The following is a 21,180-nucleotide window of genomic DNA, read 5'->3' on the forward strand; positions in this document are numbered from 1 at the left end:
ACTACAAATAAAATTGAATTGAAATTGAATTGAATAAGTTGTTTATTGCTGTTGCGGTGGAAAGATTAGCAGAAAAAATAAAACAAACAAAACCGAACTTTGTCAGATGTTCATGTGAATCATATAAATGACATTCTGTAAATGTTATAGCTTAATAAATACATACATTTTTGCTGTATGGATCCTTTACTGTCTACTCACCTAAGCCACCCCTGCCTTGTATTGTAGTGTTGGTATGTTCCAATTTGAGGCTTCAGGCCATATAAACTAGCAGTTATATTTGCTCAGGGGACAGAGAGCTGGAAGAGACTGGAGGGAGAAGGGCGTAAGTCCCTTGGATGCCCTCAGAGTCATTACTTGTTGAAGGTCAATAGGAAACAGTTGTATGTTGGTATAATGTGATCGTGAGGGACCAAGCTGTTAAGCATGAGGAGTCACAAGAGAAATTCAAAAAGCAAGAGTTTTATTTACCAAAAAAATAGTTACAACAAAAATAAAAATAAAGTTCTGGGCCCTTAAAAGAGGTCAAATAAACAGACCGTAACAAAGGCTCAAAACATAAGAGACTCTAAAATACAACTTGACCTCCTAACAAAGAAACAAAGGGGACTTATATATTGGCTGATCAGACCAATTTAAACACACAGGGGGAGACAAACAATAACTGCAAACTAACTTCAGAAACAAATAATGACAAACCTACCTAAAAATGCATTCCAAATAACATATCCTTTTACTTATCTTAACTCAACAAAAATTACTTTATATAAGATCTAAACCCCAGAATACCTACAACGAGAATAAAGCTACCCCCCCAGACATATCAAGCAGCGGTAGTGTCCAATTAGGCCACCTCCCATATAAAGCTGCTCTTTCTCCAAGCGCCACCCCTTTAAAGCCGTCAGACCTGAATCACTCCCGGGTGTGGACTCCGACTGGTAAGCTCAAAAGAAAAAAACGGTTCTATAACAGTATGACCATCAAAAATGACTAATAGTGTGCACTTGCTGAAAGATACTTTCTTCTAAATCAAATAAAGTATGATGCATGTAAAATGAATCAAGTGTCCTGTAAGTTATTTGTAACTGAATAAATGGTTGCAACAAATGAAGATGTATACACAAAATCATATCAACTAAACCTAAGGAAAAATATCAGTGCATGAGGTTGGTGCTCTTAAGCTGGTTGTGTGACCATGGCTGTGGCCATCACAGTGATGGTTTTGACTCTCAAGTCAAGTTACTTTATTTCCTTGAAAGTATTTTTTCTGCTTTCCTTAAGTTTCTGAATTGTTACGTCATCATCCTTGCCCTTTGAGCCTTAATTGGGAAAAACCATAAAAATCCCATCTTTACGTCATCTCTGACTCCTCCTGAGTGTTTACACCTGCTCGCGACTACTAATCGACATCTACCCTCAACAAGCGAATATTGGAAATAGTCACCAAACCCTGCCTTTAATCTTTAACGCTGGCTGAACAATAATTTTGGACTTCTCTGTCGTTTTTTCATATCCCTTAGTCTCCATGACAGGGCAAAAAAATAGGAACATATGGTGAAATAATAACATCAGTGATGAGTGGCAGAGCGCTACTAATGACTAACCTGTCATCTGTGTCCTTGATCACCCTGATGAAAAAACATCACCATCTGTCTGACCTTCCGCTCACACACACTCTGTCTTACCTTCTTTACCATCGATCCTCTGCAGAGATTTTAAACTTAATTAACATCTTCTGCCCTTCTTTCCCTTTTAGATAAATTGTTTGGGAAGCGCCTTCTGCAGGCCAGACACTACATCATGTCTCGTAAGTCCTGGCTGAAGATGGTGCCCACCGAAAACTGTGATATCCTGATGACATTCCTAGGTACGGTAAGCTCCTGGCTCTCTATCCTGTGATGAATCCATCACTGTAGAGACAACGGCGCATCCTCATTAAATGTCTTTAGTGCTTAGCCAGCCACACAGATGCATGACTGGGACTTCTCTGGGGACAATTAGATCTCATCCATTTGCTGTACCCGTTCCTTTCTGCAGTACATTTTAAGGAAACTGCTGCTGTGGGCATAGAGTTGTGAATTGGAAGAATTTAACCAAACTAACTTTGCAGTTTGGCTCAGGCAGGTAAACTTCACAATGTACAAAACACATCCTGTATATTATGTTGCATGCGTATGCAACACTTCAATGGGCTTTTTTTGTCGAAGTATCGAAACAAAGGGATAACTAATCATTCTGATTAGTTGCAGTAAAAATGTAAGTAGTGTCAGCATCAACACAAACTCCAGCCTTCAAAAACTGATTTTAACAAACATTAAAAAGATAAATCACCAAAATACCTATCACAATGTGAGCGCAAAGAACAGTTCTTGTTTAGATTTTTGTTAAATTGAACATGAAAAGGCATGAAGTTATTCAGAAAACCAATCTGCGGGGTTTTTTTTGCTAAGTGTTGTTTTAATTGTCCCTCTCTCTCTCTTTCTTTCTCTATCTATATACACATCCAGCCTAAATGACCAACTGACACTTTAACTATTTACAGACTCACGCTTCAACCATCGTTAGTGTTTCGCTTCAACTGAAATTGAAATTCCTTATTTCTACAACTGACGGTTTCAACTGCTTTCAGTGCTTTACTTACAAACTGGAACTTCCACTGCCCACATGCCTTAACAACACAGGGGTCAAAAGTATTCACATTCATTACTCAAGTAGAAGTATAAATACTAGGGTTTAAAAAGACTTCTGTAGAACTTGACGTATCAACTCAAGTAAAAGTGTAAAAGCACTGGTGTCCAAACTACTTAAAGTATGAAAGTAAAAGTAATTTAAAAGGAGTTTTTTGTTGCATCCAAAAATTTCAAAAAACTTCTTTCATTTACGGCCAGGGATGTAGAAGGTTAGGCTGGTCTCCCTGGCTACCAACCTCGTGCTTGGTTGGGACATTTCGCCCAAGTTCTCTTGAGTCTCGGCCATGGACATCTTGGTACTAGGCTACGTTCAGTACGTCTACTGCTTCCTTGCTGGAGTGTGACGCGATTTGTGTCATGTGCAGGTGCGATGGACCGTGTACGAACCAATAGGGTGTCGGAATGGTATCTGTTTATGCTTCTCATCCAACCACAATCAAATTCACTCTATCCGGATGGCGCGATTTATCTGGATAGGTCTTTGTGTCAAGCTGGAATGAAAAAAAGCCAAACTAAAATAGGAGTAATGTAGCTATTTTTAAAATGTAAGGAGTAGAAAGTACAGATAATTGCGTGAAAATATAAGGAGTAGAAGTAAAAAGTCTGCTGTAAAATAATTTCTCACGTAAAGTATAGATACCCGAAATTTCTACTTAAGTAAGATAAGTAAGGTCTGTTACTTGACACCTCTGCTTAACAAAAAACAAAATGTTTTCACCCCCTACACTTCAACAGACACTTCAAACCCTTCAGTACTAAAAACTGAACATGTAAGAGCTTCAATTTATACTGCTACACCCACTCACCTTATATTGAAATATTTGAAGACTTTTTCACTTTTCTTTTCTTCACAATTTTCTGTATAAGCAAGCACACTTGTTTTAAATGTAGCCTTTTCTATCCCTTAAAACCAGTATACATGTACCCTAAATTACATAGTATGTGTTGTTTATGATGTTAACCAGTTACAAAATTGAAACTAAACAATATGCAAAGTGCAGATTAAGATTACAAATTAAGACTTTATTGATCCAGCATGGGGATATTACAGTTATTCACTCTGTTACCCATTAAACACACACAGGCCTGAAATACACACTCATGCCCAGGACTTATACATGCACTAATGGAGAGATGTCAGAGTGTGGGGGGTGCCCATAACAGAAAAAAACGCCCCAAACCCAGTTAGGGTTTTGGTGCCTTGCTCAAGGACACCAAACTTTATTTTATTACCTTTATTAACCGATAGCAGGTCTCTTACAGTGAATATCTCACTTATGCTCTTAACTAACGTTTGGCTCATGAAGGAACTATGTATGTGATATATATTATTCCAGTAAAGTCTTTGTGGATGATGCATCCAAAGTCTGTCATGTCCAATTTGATCTTCATTGTTTTCAATTTTAGGTAGAAAATGGTCCCAGTGTAATGATACAGATGACTGAGACAATGTGCTGCATACAGTTGGATGGAACTGCTGGAATCAGATTGGAGGCTTCTCAACCTATTGAAAAAAATTAAGCCCCATGATACAATAATATCAAGAACATTATGTCAGGTTACAATATTATTGCAATTTTAAACATGTTGCGATATCCTGTGATGTATTGTAATTTATTACCTTTTTTCCAACTTCAAATTGTGCATGCTGATAGCCACCCCTGCTCACCTGACAGAAGAAAAACTCAACTGCACCTACTGCATCTAGTGGAGTGAGAAAGCCTTCCAGAAAGTTAAATTGTCATGTGCAATTCATATAATAAAAGACTGATACTTGGCGTTTGTGCAATAATACAGTATTGCCACAGAAAATGTCGCGATACTATGCTATATCAATTTTTTTCCCCCACCCCTGGAATGTTTGTGTGTGATATACTGCTTGTGGACAGGGATTTAATTGGAGCGGCCTCTTACTATGGGCACCACTCCACTGCTTCTTGGCCCCAGCTGTCAGGGTGGTGAAGGGTGTGCTTGGTTCAGCCTCTTGCCTCTTATCTTCATATGTATTGTGATGCTCATATTCACTGTCAAACTTTAAGTAAATAGTTTTTTTTCTCCCTCCAGATACAATAGATGACCACACTCTGCTGTGGCTCCTGAATCAGATTCGTGTTGGAATCCCACAAGTCAGCATTCAGGTTCGACAGCACAAACACACCCAGGCACAAGCCTTCTTCATCACGACAACATTCGAGAAGTAAGACTCTGAAACCCACACTGTGTGTGTGTGTGTGTGTGTGTGTGTGTGTGTGTGTGTGTGTGTGTGTGTGTGTGTGTGTGTGTGTGTGTGTGTGTGTGTGTGTGTGTGTGTGTGTGTGTGTGTGTGTGTGTGTGTGTGTGTGTGTGTGTGTGTGTGTGTGTGTGTGTGTGTGTGTGAAATTTAACTTCAGCATTTAACTGCATGGGGGTGAAGCAAAATGGCAAGAAAGGAGTCCAGTTATTACCCATTCTCCATTCGATTTTGCAGAAAACGTCAATATAGAGATAGGGAACAGTCCATTAAGTCAATTAGGGTTAATAAACATATTGTAAGCATGTGTGTTTATATTAATGCATGCACATGAACAAAGGCAATACAAAATGGAAGAAATGTTTTAGATTTTGTTATGGGTGGCTTTATTTTAAGCCTGTTGAAGTCTGGCAAGTTAAAAGGAACCGTTCAACATATTGGAGGATATTCTTATTCACTTTCTAGCTGAGAACTAAATGAGAAGATTGATACCACTCATGTCTGTCTGCTAAAAAAGAAGTTACAACCAGGGACAGCGGGCGTGGCGTAGCCGTAGCATAAAGAAGAAGCAGCTTGCGTGGTCCTGTTCAAGGATTACAAAACTAGGTCAAAACCGACGTTTATGGCTGGACCATGTATGGCCAATCTGCCTAACTGTGGCCAAATTGTTAAAGGGATTGCCAGCGGTGGGGTCCATAATGTCAATATAGATATTAATTGGCTTATCACCTGGCGCGCCATTGGCCGGTTTAACACGATAACGATAGAAAAGTGACAGCAAGCAGCTGTTTTTTTTTTACATTCAACATGGCGGCGCAGCAATCCGTTGATGTAAAAGTACGTCACCCAGATCATTGATCTGATTGGTTGAAGGACTTTCCAATAGCGCACAGAGTCATTTGAACTATACCGTTGATCACGCCTTTTGTGCAATAGAAAATACAGAGCAGACTCCCCGAGCTATTGTTCAATCTTTAAAGATTGACCTTGGTCTGGTGAGCCAGACCACTGCTGATCGCCTTCAATGCTCTAATTGGTCTGGCACCTTCTTATATTATGCATCTTATTCCCTGGCACTCAGCCCTGAGGTCTCTTAGATCTGATGAAAAACCCTCAGCCCAGAGGTCTTAGATCTGATAAAAACCCTCTCCTGTTTGTCCCCTGATCTCCACCCGCCGTTGCTGCTCCATGACTGTGGAACCTGCTGCCTTCATATCAAATGTGCTCCCTCCATTTCTGTTTTTACATCTAAAGACACGTTTTTTTACTCACTAGCCTCTCTAACTAATCACTAATCTCTCAATCTCTTATCATGTCTATACTTGTTGCTGACTTGCAGCCGTTGGGATGTTTTTGTTTCCTCTCCACTTTCTAGATTTATTTCGATGTTATTTTCTACAGCACCAGTGCTTCTTTGTACATCACTTTGGTCAGCTTAAGCTCTGTTTAAATGTGCTCTAGAAATAAACTTACTTACTTATGAGTACTTACTCACATGGTAAAGATACATTTTGGACTTAGTTTTGAGTTTGTAGGGCTGGTCCAGCCAAAAAAAACGCAGAAGCTGTCTCTGCCTCCAGGGCGTGTTATTTCATGCCATTACATTCCATTAGACACATTAGTTGTAACATGTTACCAAGTGAGCTCTACAGTAGAGCTGCTGGTACACACATTTTGTGTTTCCAGTCTTTATGCTAAGCTAATCGGTTACTGGCTCTAACTTCTTATTTATTGCACACAGAAGGAGAGAGGTATCAACCGTTTCATCTCCAAAAATATCAAACCATTCCTTTAAGCATGCTTCAAAAAACTTCAGAAACCACACTGTGTGTGTGTGTGTGTGTGTGTGTGTGTGTGTGTGTGTGTGTGTGTGTGTTTGTGTGTGTGTTGGGGGGGTGTGTGTGTGTGTTTTGTGTGTGGTGTGTGTGTGTGTGTGTGTGTGTGTGTGGTGTGTGTGTGTGTGTGTGTGGTGTGTGTGTGTGTGTGTGTGTGTGTGTGTGGCCCCTAGTGCACTTAATCTATCAAACATCTGCGGTCCAGCCGCTCCACAGTGTTAGTGCTCCACCAGGTTTAATCCTGCTGTCATGTACCCTCAGCTTACTGCGGGGAGCCGAGCAGATGGGCATGCACAAGGCCGTCAAACCGCAGTTTGGCGGCGGGATGCGGCGTTTCTCCTGTGAGGAAGACAACATCTATGAGAACATAGAGAGCGAGCTCTGCTTCTTCACCTCACAGGTTAGAGCTTACAACTGTGGGCCATGTGAGCTGCATATGTCAACACCGTTATATTATCCATACTTGTAAATTGTTGCTTTTGGTGTGTTAATTAAAGATTCTTTTTGTCTGTCTTTTGCTGTTATTTCTGGAATTGAAAATATATGTTTCTAAGTATTATAAACTTAACTTTTGTTGTCTTCTCATAACTGTAATGGTTTCCAGGAGCGTCAGTGCATCATAAAGTATTGGCTGGACAATCTGCGAGCCAAACAGGGGGAGGTGCTCCACAACATTCACTTCCTGGAAGGCCAGCCAATCAGTACGCTGTCATTTATTATTACACAACCGTTTTAAATGCTTTTCTTTTTCTCTTCCCTATCTAAATAGCATCAGCGTTTTGTGCAGTGGATGTTATATGCTAAGTGACATTTGAGTTCTGTCGATTTAAATATTTTAACCGCAATTAATTGCATGATTGTCCATAGTGAACTTGCAATTATTTGCAAATTTAATCACACATTTTTACAAGTTTGGAATGCTCATTTTAACATGGGAGTGGACAAATATCGCAACAATCTTAAACAATGACAAACACTGTCTAGAATATTCTCCAGAATAACCTCAAAGATACTATATGCTTAAAAAAATATGCTAAAAGAATATTATGGCAAACTCATTGCACTGCTTTGCTTTTCTGATTTCCCAAACTACGGAGTGGCCCGAGGCCCAAATCACGGAACGAGCTTGCATTAATCCTGCGTCATCAAAATGAGGAATTTGTGTTTGTTATTACTCATTATTATCACGTTCATTTGAACAGCCCTCGTTTTAACGTTGCCATGTGAAAGTTTCCTGTTGTCTCCGCTTTAGTTCCAGAGCTGCAAGCTCGGGGAGTGATTCATCAAATGTTCCCTCTCCACGAGCAGAGGATCCTCAACCAGCTGATGACATCCTGGGTCCAGGCTGTGTGTGAACGGCAGCCCCTGGGTGGGAAATATCAACCTTATTTTATTTTTTTAAGAAAAGTTGGCCGGACAGTATAACAGCCGGCCTGCCGTTAACACCAAGTCATATCTATTAATAGCGTAAAATATGAGCAACATGTCATTGTTTGAGACACAACGAGTCTTCCTCTCATGGTCTTAACATTAGTTTTATATGTCATATTAGCTGAGTACCATTTGATCTGCTTTGTAGATGATGTGTGTGACTACTTTGGAGTGAAGATCGGCATGTATTTTGCCTGGCTGGGTTTCTACACTAACTCCATGCTTTACCCTGCTGTCATCGGCTTCCTCCTCTGGATACTGGCAGAGGCCGACCAGGTACCTGAAGCCTATTCTGTAATAAATTCCTTGTACAATACAAGGGCATCGGTTTTGTTTCAACATTTGGGGGGGGGAGGGAGGGGGGGAGTCTATTTCGTCTATTCTGTCCTCAAACATTTTTTATTATTATCCTTATCGTGCTTTGTAAGGATGAAAAAGAGGAATGGCACTAGCTTTGGCAACTGGGAACTGCACACCATAATCATAATCTCAAGGCTTATAGAAGTATCTTCTGATTCTCTCGTGCCACAGACCAGTCAGGATATCTGCTGTGTGGTTTTTGCCCTCTTCAATGTTGTGTGGGCGACATTGTTCCTGGAGCGCTGGAAGAGGCGAGAGGCGGAGCTGGCCTACAGGTGGGGCACCCTGGACACCCCCGCCGAGTCCTTGGAGGAGCCCAGGCCACAGTTCAGGGTGAGGATCCTTACTGACGTTTTAAGCAGGCAAAAAAAAAAGCAGCTGCTGTTCTGTTGTGGCATGCGAAAGGTTTTGTTCACTCCCGGCTGTATTTGCTCAGATCTACTCCCGAACATTCAAAAGTCACTTGTCAATAGAGCCGAAAACCTCTCCCAAAGTGCCATGTATCAACAGTCACATTTGTTTCAACGTACCGAAGCAACTAGTCTTTGTCAGACCCTCCTCCAAAGCTCTCTGGAGGAGGGTCTGGCTACTCCACACAGCGTTTGGGGATGAGAGGAAAACATGTTCTGGTTTATTGTCATTTCATTAAACCAATCACAACCATCTTGGGCGGTGCAAAGCATTGGAGACAAGCCACGGTGCCTCTGCAAAATTGTCTCAGGAAGGAACTTCTTTTGGTGGAACGTGTTTACGTTCAAAATTAGTTTTAGTCGTGGAACAGAAAACTCAGATTGGACAGATAGTCTAGCTAGCTGTCTGGATTTACCCTGCAGAGATCTGAGGAGCAGGTAACCATAGTCCTCAGAAATCCACCAGAGTATAAAACGCCAACTCAAAGGAAGCCCAAGGCAATGGATATCCAGCCTAAATGAGTAAAATCCGGCGGATTTTCTGGCGGCAATGGAGCAATCCCAGAAGTGGAACATCACGGATGTAGACTACAAAGCAACTATCCTCAGGTAAAGTTGTAATGGATCAGTCCGGTTGAGTGGTTTATCAGCGAGCACTGGACTGGAATGGCACAGAAGAGCAGGAAATGTGATCATTTTGTTGACAACGGGAGTGTGTCTTCATACCCCATGTGCTCTTCTAGAGAAGGGGGGCTCTCTCTGCCGCCCTCAGCTCACCTCCTGTTCTGTGGAATGAATAGAGAATTTGGGGGAGGGGTGTGGGTGACACATTTGAAAATACACATGGAACAAAGCTAAAACTGGCCCGGCTAGCTCAGTCGGTAGAGCATGAGACTCTTAATCTCAGGGTCGTGGGTTCGAGCCCCACGTTGGGCGAGAGATATTTTTAGGGAAGCACTACAGCAGCATGGTTGTTCAGAATAACATGATGCCAAGCCAAGTATGATAGGAATAGAGGATGTGGACTGTGGTCACTGATGTGTCATTGTTTATATGCATGAATTCTTCTATGAATGAATATGCTTCTATAAAAAACACACCAGACAAACTCAAAAATATTAATGAGGGTTTTGATGTCTGATGTTTTCCAGAATGCCCTGGCACGCAACAGCAAACATAATAAATGCAAGCAGGCAAGAGCGCAGGCTCAGGGTTTCCACAAGGTCTTAAAAAGTCTTAAATTCACTTCTAGGCCTTAAATAATTTTAAACAGGTCTTAATTTAATTGTCCCAAATCCATGCAACGCTACCTCTAATGCTCTTTTCTCTAATTGTCCAAATATAATTTTGCTGTATTACAAATACAAATCAGACCAACATGCAATTTATATATTATTGGCGTGAGTCTCTTTCAGATTGCACCACAGACATAAAACAGATTTTATTCTTCAGATTTGGGGAGGCGCAAGTTTTTCTTAAAAAACTGAATTTAGGGCTTAGTTGATGTTGTGATAAAGGTCTTCAAGATCATTCACAATGGTCCTAAAAAAAGGTCTTTTGACTTAACTTTGAGTTACTGTTTAGCAAAAACATTTCCAACACATTTTTCAGTGAGGATTATTCCAATCATGTAAAAAAAAAAAGTCTCTAAAGCTCTCCCTGGTTTCTTGTTTTCTCTTCCTCTGCTGTGCCTGCAGGGAGTGAAGCGCTGCAGTCCCATAACGGGCTGCGAGGAGTTCTACTACCCGCCCTGGAAGAGGGCTCTGTTCAGATGGCTGGTCAGCCTGCCCATCTGCCTCCTCTGTCTCTGTTTTGTCTTCCTCGCCATGCTCCTCTGCCTGGAACTGCAGGTTTGAACAGATAACACGACTAGAGCTGGGCAATATATCGATATTATATCGATATCATGATATGAGTCTAGACATTGTCTTAGATTTTGGATATTGTAATATCATAATATGGCATAAGTCTTTTCTTGGTTTTAAAGGCTGCATTCCAGTAAAGTGATTGCATTCTCTGAACTTTCCAAACTGTTCTAGCTGCTTTATAATTTGCATTTACCCACTTAGTCATTATATCCACATTAATCTCATTGTGTAAATATTTTGTGAAAGCACCAATAGTCAACACTACAATAGCGTTGCGGTAACAATATTGAGGTATTTGGTCAAAAATATCGTGATATTTGATTTTCCAGCCCTAAGTCTGGGGCTGATATTCCATTAATGTGTTTCTTGTGAGGAGTTTAAAATCACCCACTGACAGTTAACAGGTTAAGAACATTCAGAAATTCCTCCTGCCAGTTCATATTCATTTAACAGCCTTTTTAAAAAATAGCCATGGGAGTAGTCATGAATGAACAGACTTATCGAATATTTATCATGCTTCTAATCCCTCTTGCCTCGCAGGAAGTGGTGATGGAGATTAAGGAACTACCTGGTGTCACAAGATTCATTCCTAAAATACTTCTGGCCATCACTGTGACCATTTGTGATGAAGTCTATAAGAAGATTGCCTACTGGCTTAATGACATGGGTAAGAGACACACAATGGACACTCTCTGGGCACAATAGTGAAAATATTGTCTCTGTTACTTAGCATACAGGAATTATTTTAATTAAAATGGAACATTTCTGCCCATGATTGTAATTATTATTATATTATTTCTTTAGCTACCTGAGTACTAATGAAGTGATCTTTCAGCTGTAATGTTCCTGTCTTTTGCATTCTCGCATATGCTCGATAATTGATCCAAGGAAACTCAGCTGCACATTGGCAAATGCTTCTCTTTATTTCTTCATCCAGAGAACTACAGACTCCAGAGTGCCTATGAGAATAACCTCATCATCAAGATGGTTTTTGTAAGCGGTGTATCCTCCTCTGTTTTTGGCAGAATACACAATTCATCTTGATTGAGTGGGTGTTTGACTTCTTGTAATGTTCTTCTTTCTGTTTTCTGGTTGTTTTTACAGTTTGAATTTATCAATTCTTACCTTAGCCTTTTCTACATCGGGTTCTACCTCAAGGACATGGAGCGACTTAAGGAGGTAACAACATCTGTCGGCAGCATCACAAACAATAAGACAAACTATTGGTCTATTGACTATATGTAACTTTGGAACTAACTGGGGCTACTGGGGCCAAAAGTGGTAATTAACTGTTTAATAAGCCCCCACCACTCGTAGTTACAGTTGCTACGTCTGCCTGTCAAGCTTTTTATTTTTCACATGGCTCATATGTAGTTTAGATTTGTTAATTGTGCCAATTTTATGCTCAAAATGCTTATTTATTTTGAAACAATGGGTCCTTGATTTGGTTGGAAAAGCTGTCTCCGGCAGACTTTTAACATTTCTAGCTAACTCGGTTAAAACAAGAATCTTGTAAAAGGTGTCAACACTGTCAGGCAGTGGCCTGCATGTGTACTTCAGTCAGACTGAATATTTCCATCATATGTGCTTGCTAAATGATTTTGAAATGCATGCGTATTTTGTCTTTTGCTCTACTTACATTTAGAGCTGGGCAATATATCGGTATTATATAGATATTGTGATATGAGACCAGATATCGCCTTAGATTTTGGTAATATTGCGTAACTGCTGTCTTCTCCTGGTTTTAAAGGCTGCATTACAGTAAAGTGATGTCATTTTGGGAACTTACCAGACTTTAACTGTTCTATTATTTTCCTTTACCCACTTAGTCCTTATATCCATATTACTGGTGAATATTTATCAAAAATCTCATTATGTAAATATTATCTGAAAGCACCATTAGTCAACACTATAAAATTGCTGTGGTATCGATATCAAAGTATTTGGACAAATATATCATGATATTTGATTTTATCCATCTCGCCCAGCCCTACTTACATTAACAGATGTTGTCCTCCTCCTCACAGATGCTAGCCACTCTACTGATCTTCCGCCAGTTCCTACAGAACATCAAAGAGGTCCTCCAGCCTTATCTCTATGAGCAAAACAAGCTGGGCGTCTTCACCCCCAAGGTGCTGTGGGAGCTCCTCCAAACCATTGTACTAAAGTACGGCCGCCTGGCTCTGGGAAAGGCCCAAGCCTCAATGACAGCCTATTCCTTACTGGGTCCCAGAGGGATCCCTGTCAGTCACGCTGCTAACGGCAACCCAGAGCAAAAGAGAAGAGGGGATCTGAAAGCCGGATTCAGGCTGACAGAAGAAGAGTGGGACATGAATGACGGCAATCTGAAGCAACGTAAAGTCAGCTTCACCGAGAAGGTCGACTACCAGGACGTCGCGGCAGAAACCCAGGCGGCGGATCGCAGCCACCTCGAGGACAGTCCCACAATGGTAGAGGAAGGGATGGACCCGTCCAGTATTTTTGACAGTTGTGATGAGGACAGTGATTGTGAATCTCTGGCTGAAGTATGTGGTCTGTTTGTTATTCATCATTCTGTCTTTCAGCGTTGTCGTTTTGGCTCCTTTGTCTACTCTGCAAAAAATCTCCATCTCAACCAGTGATTTTGTCTTAAATTGGCACACCATTTCCATTGTTTCATAGAAACAGAAATCTCTCATTGTATTTAAATCATCTTAACTCTTTCCAATACAGTTCAACATGTCTCCTGTAGTTTTACGAATTAAGTTATATCATGTCTGTGGAGAGTCATTCATCCAGGTACAGTAGTACAATGAGAGATCAAAATGTCACAATCCATTCCAAAGCTGCAGAATAAAAAAAAGAAGTCTCTATAGTAACTAGAGAAAATATTGTAGACCAACGAGTATGCCCATGTGTCCTCTCCTAAGGAATCTGACGCTCTCTGTCAGAGAAGAAAGAACGCACCTGAGGGGAATGAGCATAAGAAGTCGTGGATCGAGCCACCAGAAGAAACCAAAACCACCATCCTGGCCCAGGCTGAGATTGAGAGCTGTATGCAGACATACGAGGTAGGTAGGGGTTGGGACAAAATATTATAAATTCACTTTAACATGCAAAAACATACTCATAAGTGTGACTTGTGTAGATTTGTTTTCATGGATTTTCTTTATCACAGATGCATGTTTATGTCAGTAAAGTTTTCCTCCAGAATAAAATCATATGAAGTGTATATTAGGAATGGGACAAAATATCAACATGGCAATCTTTTTTTTTTTTTTGTGACCAAATGTTTTTATTTCAAGATTTCAAACAATTACAAACAATATGCTGAGACATGAGAACGTTAGCCTGACGTGCTCATACTCAGATTCTAGTCAGAATATGACAATTAATTTCTACTTAGCCCCGCCCACAACAGCAATACAGAACGCCTTCCCAAGGTCAGGAAATTCGAACTGCCCAATCTCGAATGTTGTGGGCGGGGTTAAGTTTGACTGGCATCCAGACTATGATAACGTGTCTCAGGACCAATAAAAAAAAAAAAAAAAAAAAAAAAAAAAAAAAAACACAGAGCAAAGACGGGAAGGAGGGAAACACAACAACAACACAACAACAAAAGCGACCTCCGCAGCTCACAAATAACACACACAGAAACAGACACACACACACAGACTGAAACAGGACAAGGGACCAAACACATACGCGAACAGAAGCAAGAAGGCCACAGCAGCAGCCTACAGCGTGGCCTTTAAACAGTCAGCAATGCTGTACCAAGCGTCCACAGATTTCTAGGGTGCTCTATTCACGCGAGCTGTAGACAGGTCCAAATATACAACATCCAAAAAAGAAACTGTCCATGTACAAACAGACACACCATGACGGGTTGCAATCATCTTAACAGCTGTGAGTCCAGCAAATACAGCGCGTGTTTTAGTTTTAGAGAGCTGAAGGGCTGACAGATTGTTCACATTCAAAACATTGACTGAAACAGGTACAGTAACATTAATCAGGGCAGATATTTGGGATGCAATATTGTTCCAGAACTGAAGTACTCCCAGAATATGTGAAGATAAGTGCCCCTAGCCCAACATGGCAATATATTGTTGTCTTCAAGTGATGCGATATTTACACTGGCGCCAAATATCAATTTTTTTATTTATTTTTTCCTCATGTTGTCCTTGGGCCAAATTGACCCGTTTTCAGTTATTAATTATTTTTTTTGTCACAAAAAATGGGCCGTCGAAATAAGCGCTGGAAATGTCAACATTAAAAACACCAAAAACATTTCTAAAAAAAATAATGATTAAAAAATAGTGACCAAAACCGGGTTTTTTTTCATGGTTGATGGGAAGACAACACAAGGGTTAATCAATCAATCAACATTTATTTATATAGCACTTTTACAGCAACCAGAAGGTATCCAACGTGCTTTTCGTCAGGAACCAAGAATAAAAAAACATATCTTACAATAAAAAGAATGAAACATAGAAAACCGTAAAACAGAAAAAGGTTGCATAGAAACAGGAGGAGAGGGAACTTGTTAGTCTGGCTATCACCAGACCAAAGCCAAGCTCAATAGATCTGAGATGGAGCATTGGTCTGGGGAGTCTGCTCGGTATTTCCTCTGCATAAGAGGCGTGACCAACGAGTTCAAGTAACTCTCTACGCAATTGGATAGTCCTTCCACCAATCAGAACAACGTAGAAACAACAGCGGCATCAACGGGTTGCTGCGCTTCAGTGGCGTTCGGTGGCCGCTATGTTGAATGTAAACAAGAAGCTGCTTGGTCGCTTCTCTACCGTCATCGCGTTAAACCAGCGAATAGCGCTCCAGGTAGATAAGCCAGTTTGTGATTGGTTCCTGCAAAACTGTGAACTGAAGCAGGAGAATTAATCGTGCAGGTTTCCAGACCGAGCTGCAGGGCGAAATCAAATCGCCGGCGGAGTGGGCGGGGTTTACCCTGTCTTGGGAATTGTCAGACCACTACTACATATTAAAGGTCCCATGACATGGTGCTCTTTGGATGCTTTTATATAGACCTTATTGGTCCCCTAATACTGTATCTGAAGTCTCTTTTATATAGACCTTATTGGTCCCCTAATACTGTATCTGAAGTCTCTTTTATATAGACCTATTGGTCCCCTAATACTGTATCTGAAGTCTCTTTATTAGACCTTAGTGGTTCCCTAATACTGTACTGAAGTCTCTTTTATATAGACCTAGTGGTCCCTAATACTGTATCGAAGTCTCTTTTATATAGACCTTATGGGTCCCTAATACTGTATCTGAAGTCTCTTTATATAGACCTTAGTGGTTCCCTAATACTGTATCTGAAGTCTCTTTTATATAGACCTTAGTGGTTCCCTAATACTGTATCTGAAGTCTCTTTTATATAGACCTTAGTGGTCCCCTAATACTGTATCTGAAGTCTCTTTTATATAGACCTTAGGGAAACTGGGGGAATGCATATTATTGTTCAAAACCTCATAAAGGGAAATTTTCATGCCATGGGACCTTTAAAAGCCATTCTAAACAAATAGGTTTTGAGTTTGCATCTAGAAAGAGCTACATCTCTAATCGTGTGACTATCAGGAGGTAACATGTTCCAGAGTCTCGGGGCAGCAACTGCAAAAGCAAAATCCCCCCACCGTTTATACCTGGACCTTGGGACTTCTCAAACCAGTTGATTTGAAGTCCGCAAGGACCGGTTGTGCTCATACAGGGCTAAAATCACAGACCAATACTTGGGGTCCAGGCCATTTAAAAGCTTGAAAATAAAAAAATAACATCTTAAAATCTATTCTAAAACGCACAGGGAGCCAATGCAGGGTGTAGAGAACAGGAGGGATGTGTGCACGTCTAGATGTATTTGTTAAAAAGTGAGCAGCAGTATTTTGCAGTTGATGTCATGAGATGGAGGTCTGATTCAGACCAACACAAAGAGCATTACAGTAATCCAACCTTGTACTAATAGAAGCATGAGTCGCCTGTTCTAGATCAAGCCTGTTAAGGAAGGGCTCAACTTTAGCCGATAGACAAAGCTGGAAAAAGCTCATTCTAACAACGTTGCTGATCTGCTTGTCAAGTTTCATGTTGCAATCACATGTAAGCCCCACATTTTTGACAGCTGGCTTAGTGTATGAAACCAGAGCTCCCAAACTCAAAGCTCAATGACTAAAATAAGGTGCTCTAAAGAAACTTCCCTGCTCCCGTTAGCTCAGAACGCCATTCCAGTGACAGCCTTTGTTGTGTTTGATTGATAGCTTGTTGCCAGAAGTGAACAAACTCCGTTAAGTAAGTCCATTTTTACTGTATTGACATTACAGAAGTCTCTCGTTAGCATCTTTTAGGCTACTTATCGCAAAGTGCAAAGTGACGCACGCGTGACTCAAATCTGCACTCAACTGACATCGGGGAGTGACAGACAGCAGTTTGAGGAAAATAACGGATGCCCAAGCCATGTTTTAGTCCAAAGTCTGGACCCGTAGCTCTATTCCTATTTTATAGATCAAACAACTTGTGTCGCAGTGCTGTTTTCTAACAGTTTGGACTTGCAGTGACGGGCCCTTTGTATTCATAGTTAGGCCGATATCGTGATGTATCATTAAAGGATTGTCTAGCAGTATATTAAGTATCGCAGAATAGCTGTCTCGTGACACAAGGCTTAGTTGTGTTCAAAACCACTCACTCACTCACTCACTCACTCACTCACTCACTCACTCACTCACTCACTCTTCCCTACGTAGTGTTTATTTAATTGTGAATTACATAAGGGATGACCAAACGAGTCCTTATTCTTCTTCTTCCTCTCCTCCAGGAAAACATGTTGCATTGTGGTATACAGGAGTAAAAATGTGGGGTACATTGTATGTACGCTCAAATTAGCTGTGCATTGTGGGTATTTACAGTGGACTATAAAGGGACTGAAATAACCACTGAGAATTCAAACCTCACTACAAAATGGCAAACACTATCTAGTGCACTATTTCAGTGATAGGGAACAGTTTCTAACACACTTCATGTACGGTGTGGGTTAGAGCCCGACAGATAAAGGATTTTTAAGACCGATACGAATATATATAAATCCGATATTCTGATATATATTAACAAAAATAATCCAGAAACGCGTTACAAAACATAAACAGATTTCCCTAACATTAGTTATTTGTAGTGATTTATGAGTTCTCACTAAAATAATGTAATAATTTGTTTTATTGTCACAACAGAACAGAGGAACATCAAAATATATTTAAGTTCTGATAAATAAAACGTATAAAAATACAAACTTTAGATACAAAACTTAAAGTCCTTTGAACAAAAACATATTAACAAAAATATAATCAGTGTGGCCAACAGGGACGTTGTAAAGCGCCCTCTGGTGGACAGACTTCGCAACACTCAACATGGTTGACAGTCCGTTTTTAGTTTTTAAATATTCATTTATCAGAATCGTTTATTTGTTATCATAAATGATTCTAATGAATGAATTTTTTTTTTTATCGGCTATTTTATAAATGACGATACGATAGATCAGCAAATGCCTAAAATGGTCCAATAATAATAATAATAATAATAATAATAATAATAATAATAGTAGTAGTAGTAATAATAATAATAATAATAATAATAATAATATGATATTATATAATACTGGCCCGCCGATATATCGGTCGGGCTCTAGTGTAGGTACCCTGTAATTCCCCCCCCACCTTGCATCATACAACTTCACGACAGTGTGCCATGAAAACACTAATATTGTTTTTATTAACAGGACACACTGCAGGACTACCAGGAAATGTTCATCCAGTTTGGCTACGTGGTGCTCTTCTCCTCTGCGTTTCCTCTGGCGGCCATGTGTGCTCTTATCAACAACATCATCGAGATCCGCAGCGACGCCCTGAAGCTGTGTACCGGCCTGCAGAGACCCTTTGGACAGAGGGTGGAGAATATCGGACAATGGCAGGTCAGTGTCTTTTGTTTGGGGGGTTGTCAGAAAAGCCCTCCAGGCTGCATTGTACACCGGCATCTAATAGCCCACAGTTTAAAATATATGAAACATAATATGAAAACATGTGGCCCTTTGCTGTGTGTCAACTCCCATCTCTCTCTCTCCCCCTTTACATGTCTATCCGCTATATCCCTCTAATAAAGGGAAAAAATAATCTTTAAAATAAATTCTAATAAAAATGTTTTATATATTTTATATTATAAATATGTACAGATATATACAACGCTATTACAAACGTTTAACTATAAACTAAACAAACATTTGTTTCAAGGGTTTGTATTTGTGCGTGTGTGTGTGTTTGTGCATGCAATAATACATGCACATTCACATTAAACATACAGACACAAAACATTTTGGTATCTCTCTCTCTCTCTTTCTTTCTTCTGATTCTATCAACATCAGACTGCTATGGAGGCCATGGGCTTGATAGCCATTATAGTGAACTGTTATCTGATTGGTCAGTGTGGGCAGCTCCAGCGTCTGTTCCCCTGGTTGAGTCCTGAGATGACCATCATCTCCATCGTCTTACTGGAGGTATGCACTGTACTGTGTACGGCTAATGCAGGTTTGAGAGTTTTGTAGTTTTAAAGCAACAGTAAAGAACTTTTCCCGATTAGGTCCCCCTACAGGTTGGAAGCAAGGGGGTCAGCCTCTCCTCTCTGAGCGTAGCTCCCATGGCGCCATTTTAATGCTACGAAGCCATCACCTGCCGTTAGCATCCCGTTGACTCCCATTCATTTTGACGTCACTTTGACAGGGAATAACTTCACATCTGAAGCGTTTCAAGACTCTATTTCTCCATTGTTTATTTCTAAAGAACCACAAGAATGTATAAAAGGCTCAAATACCTTGTACCTCATGTTATGGCTCCGTAGCAGACGTTTTTGTAAAAATAGGCTAACAATTGCGTCATAACCACATGACTTACCATTGCATTGTCAACAAGTCACCGTGTTGTCAGGAGAAGTATGCACACAGTTTGGGCTTCCATCAGCTGTTTAGGTTTTATTACTAACGTTAACTAGCATGTTAGTTAGCAGTAATTAGCCCGTGCCTATGTTATCTCCTAACATACTGTATACCCACGCTCTCTGTCTCTGCTGATTTGGAATGCTTGAGATTTCTCTTGGCACAGCTACCAGAAGACTTACAACTTTCAGACAGGTTGCTCACGTCACAACTACGTCGTCAAGCTCAGTTGGAGGCTGCGCAGTAACGCTCAACCATGAAATTAGCTTCTAATAGACTTTGCTGGGCTCCGACCAGAACCATGGGATCTGTTGGTCCATTTCTTTAACGGTCTATGGTTGGGAGCAGAATTGTCAAACTTGCGTAATGTAATGAACAATTCCACTTCCAACCTGTAGGGCGACAAAAGCGGGAAAAAGTTCTCCAGTGTTGCTTTAAAAGATTGTTTTGGGAAAGATATTTCCCAAATTATTTGTTTTAAAACATTACAAAACCAGTACAAATGTGCATGGCCTGCTATTTTTTGTTGTGACTAAGTAAAATCTCAATCTAAGTTCATTAATGGATTCAAAACCTCATGAGAGTTTTTGATATGTGTATGAAACCCAATGAGAAACAGAATGTAATTGTGCCTTGATGTAACTGTGTGTTGAGCCTGTCCCTTTGTGGTCTCGGTGGTTTACAGCACTTTGCAATCCTCCTAAAGTACATCATCCATGTTGCCATCCCTGATATCCCTGGCTGGGTAGCAGATGAGATGGCCAAGCTAGAGTACCGACGAAGGGAAGCTTTCAAGGTATAGTTGTATCATAGCTTGAAAGACCTTCGGCCAACATAAGGCTTGTTGCTGGCTGCACTCTGTGCAATTTTTAGTATTGCAAAATCATGTTTCTATATACATACCCCTGTGTGACCCTGGGTCTTTTGGTGTGCATTGGTTAACAATATACACTGGTGCAGCTTATTCTGTCCATAAGAAATAACTGTATGTGTTCGGGTATGCTTGTCTGTCTAGTGTCGTATCACATCAGTGGCACTTGTCTTGATGGTAAAAAAAAAGCAGTGAATATTATTTTGTGTAAACTGAAACTTAATACAACTAAAGAAGAGGAAAAATTAAACAAACAATATGGCCAGATTAAGAAATAATAAAATAATGAATGTAAATCATTTTTTTTAGCTTCAATATCTATCACTACTCTGGTGACATTGAACCACAGAAACTGAACACAACAGACTTGACATTTGTCAGACATTGGACACTAAAGTAACACAAAGATTAAAAATTAAACATCATGGCTATTCTCCAGACATTATACCTGGCCCTGACAAAAAATACTAAAACTAAATATGTAAAAACTAAAATAAACCTGTTTGAAAGACTGAAACTACATTAA

The 21,180-nt window shown here is 40.2% G+C and overlaps 1 protein-coding gene and 1 non-coding gene across 6 annotated transcripts in view; both read left to right on the forward strand.

Annotated features, from left to right (window-relative positions):
* The window catches only part of ano8a (anoctamin 8a), a 30,222-nt gene that overhangs the window by 7,176 nt on the left and 1,866 nt on the right, over positions 1-21,180 (forward strand). For 3 of the 5 annotated variants that reach the window (XM_032531273.1, XM_032531272.1, XM_032531274.1), the window contains 16 exons: positions 1,757-1,867; positions 4,755-4,887; positions 7,017-7,155; positions 7,360-7,456; positions 8,008-8,124; positions 8,335-8,462; positions 8,718-8,879; positions 10,654-10,806; positions 11,365-11,491; positions 11,762-11,817; positions 11,929-12,003; positions 12,852-13,349; positions 13,734-13,874; positions 18,578-18,769; positions 19,217-19,348; positions 20,469-20,579. In XM_032531273.1, the coding sequence (XP_032387164.1) occupies positions 1,757-1,867; positions 4,755-4,887; positions 7,017-7,155; positions 7,360-7,456; positions 8,008-8,124; positions 8,335-8,462; positions 8,718-8,879; positions 10,654-10,806; positions 11,365-11,491; positions 11,762-11,817; positions 11,929-12,003; positions 12,852-13,349; positions 13,734-13,874; positions 18,578-18,769; positions 19,217-19,348; positions 20,469-20,579 (2,372 nt within the window). The remainder of the gene's footprint in view (positions 1-1,756; positions 1,868-4,754; positions 4,888-7,016; positions 7,156-7,359; positions 7,457-8,007; positions 8,125-8,334; positions 8,463-8,717; positions 8,880-10,653; positions 10,807-11,364; positions 11,492-11,761; positions 11,818-11,928; positions 12,004-12,851; positions 13,350-13,733; positions 13,875-18,577; positions 18,770-19,216; positions 19,349-20,468; positions 20,580-21,180) is intronic. The other 2 variants (XM_032531275.1, XM_032531276.1) reach the window with 2 other exon arrangements.
* trnak-cuu (transfer RNA lysine (anticodon CUU)) lies at positions 9,820-9,892 on the forward strand. The gene has a single exon. It is a non-coding gene; the product is annotated as a tRNA-Lys (tRNA).

The sequence above is a fragment of the Etheostoma spectabile genome, chromosome 12 (genome assembly GCF_008692095.1).
Source record: "Etheostoma spectabile isolate EspeVRDwgs_2016 chromosome 12, UIUC_Espe_1.0, whole genome shotgun sequence".
In the NCBI taxonomy this organism is placed as follows: Eukaryota; Metazoa; Chordata; class Actinopteri; order Perciformes; family Percidae; genus Etheostoma; species Etheostoma spectabile.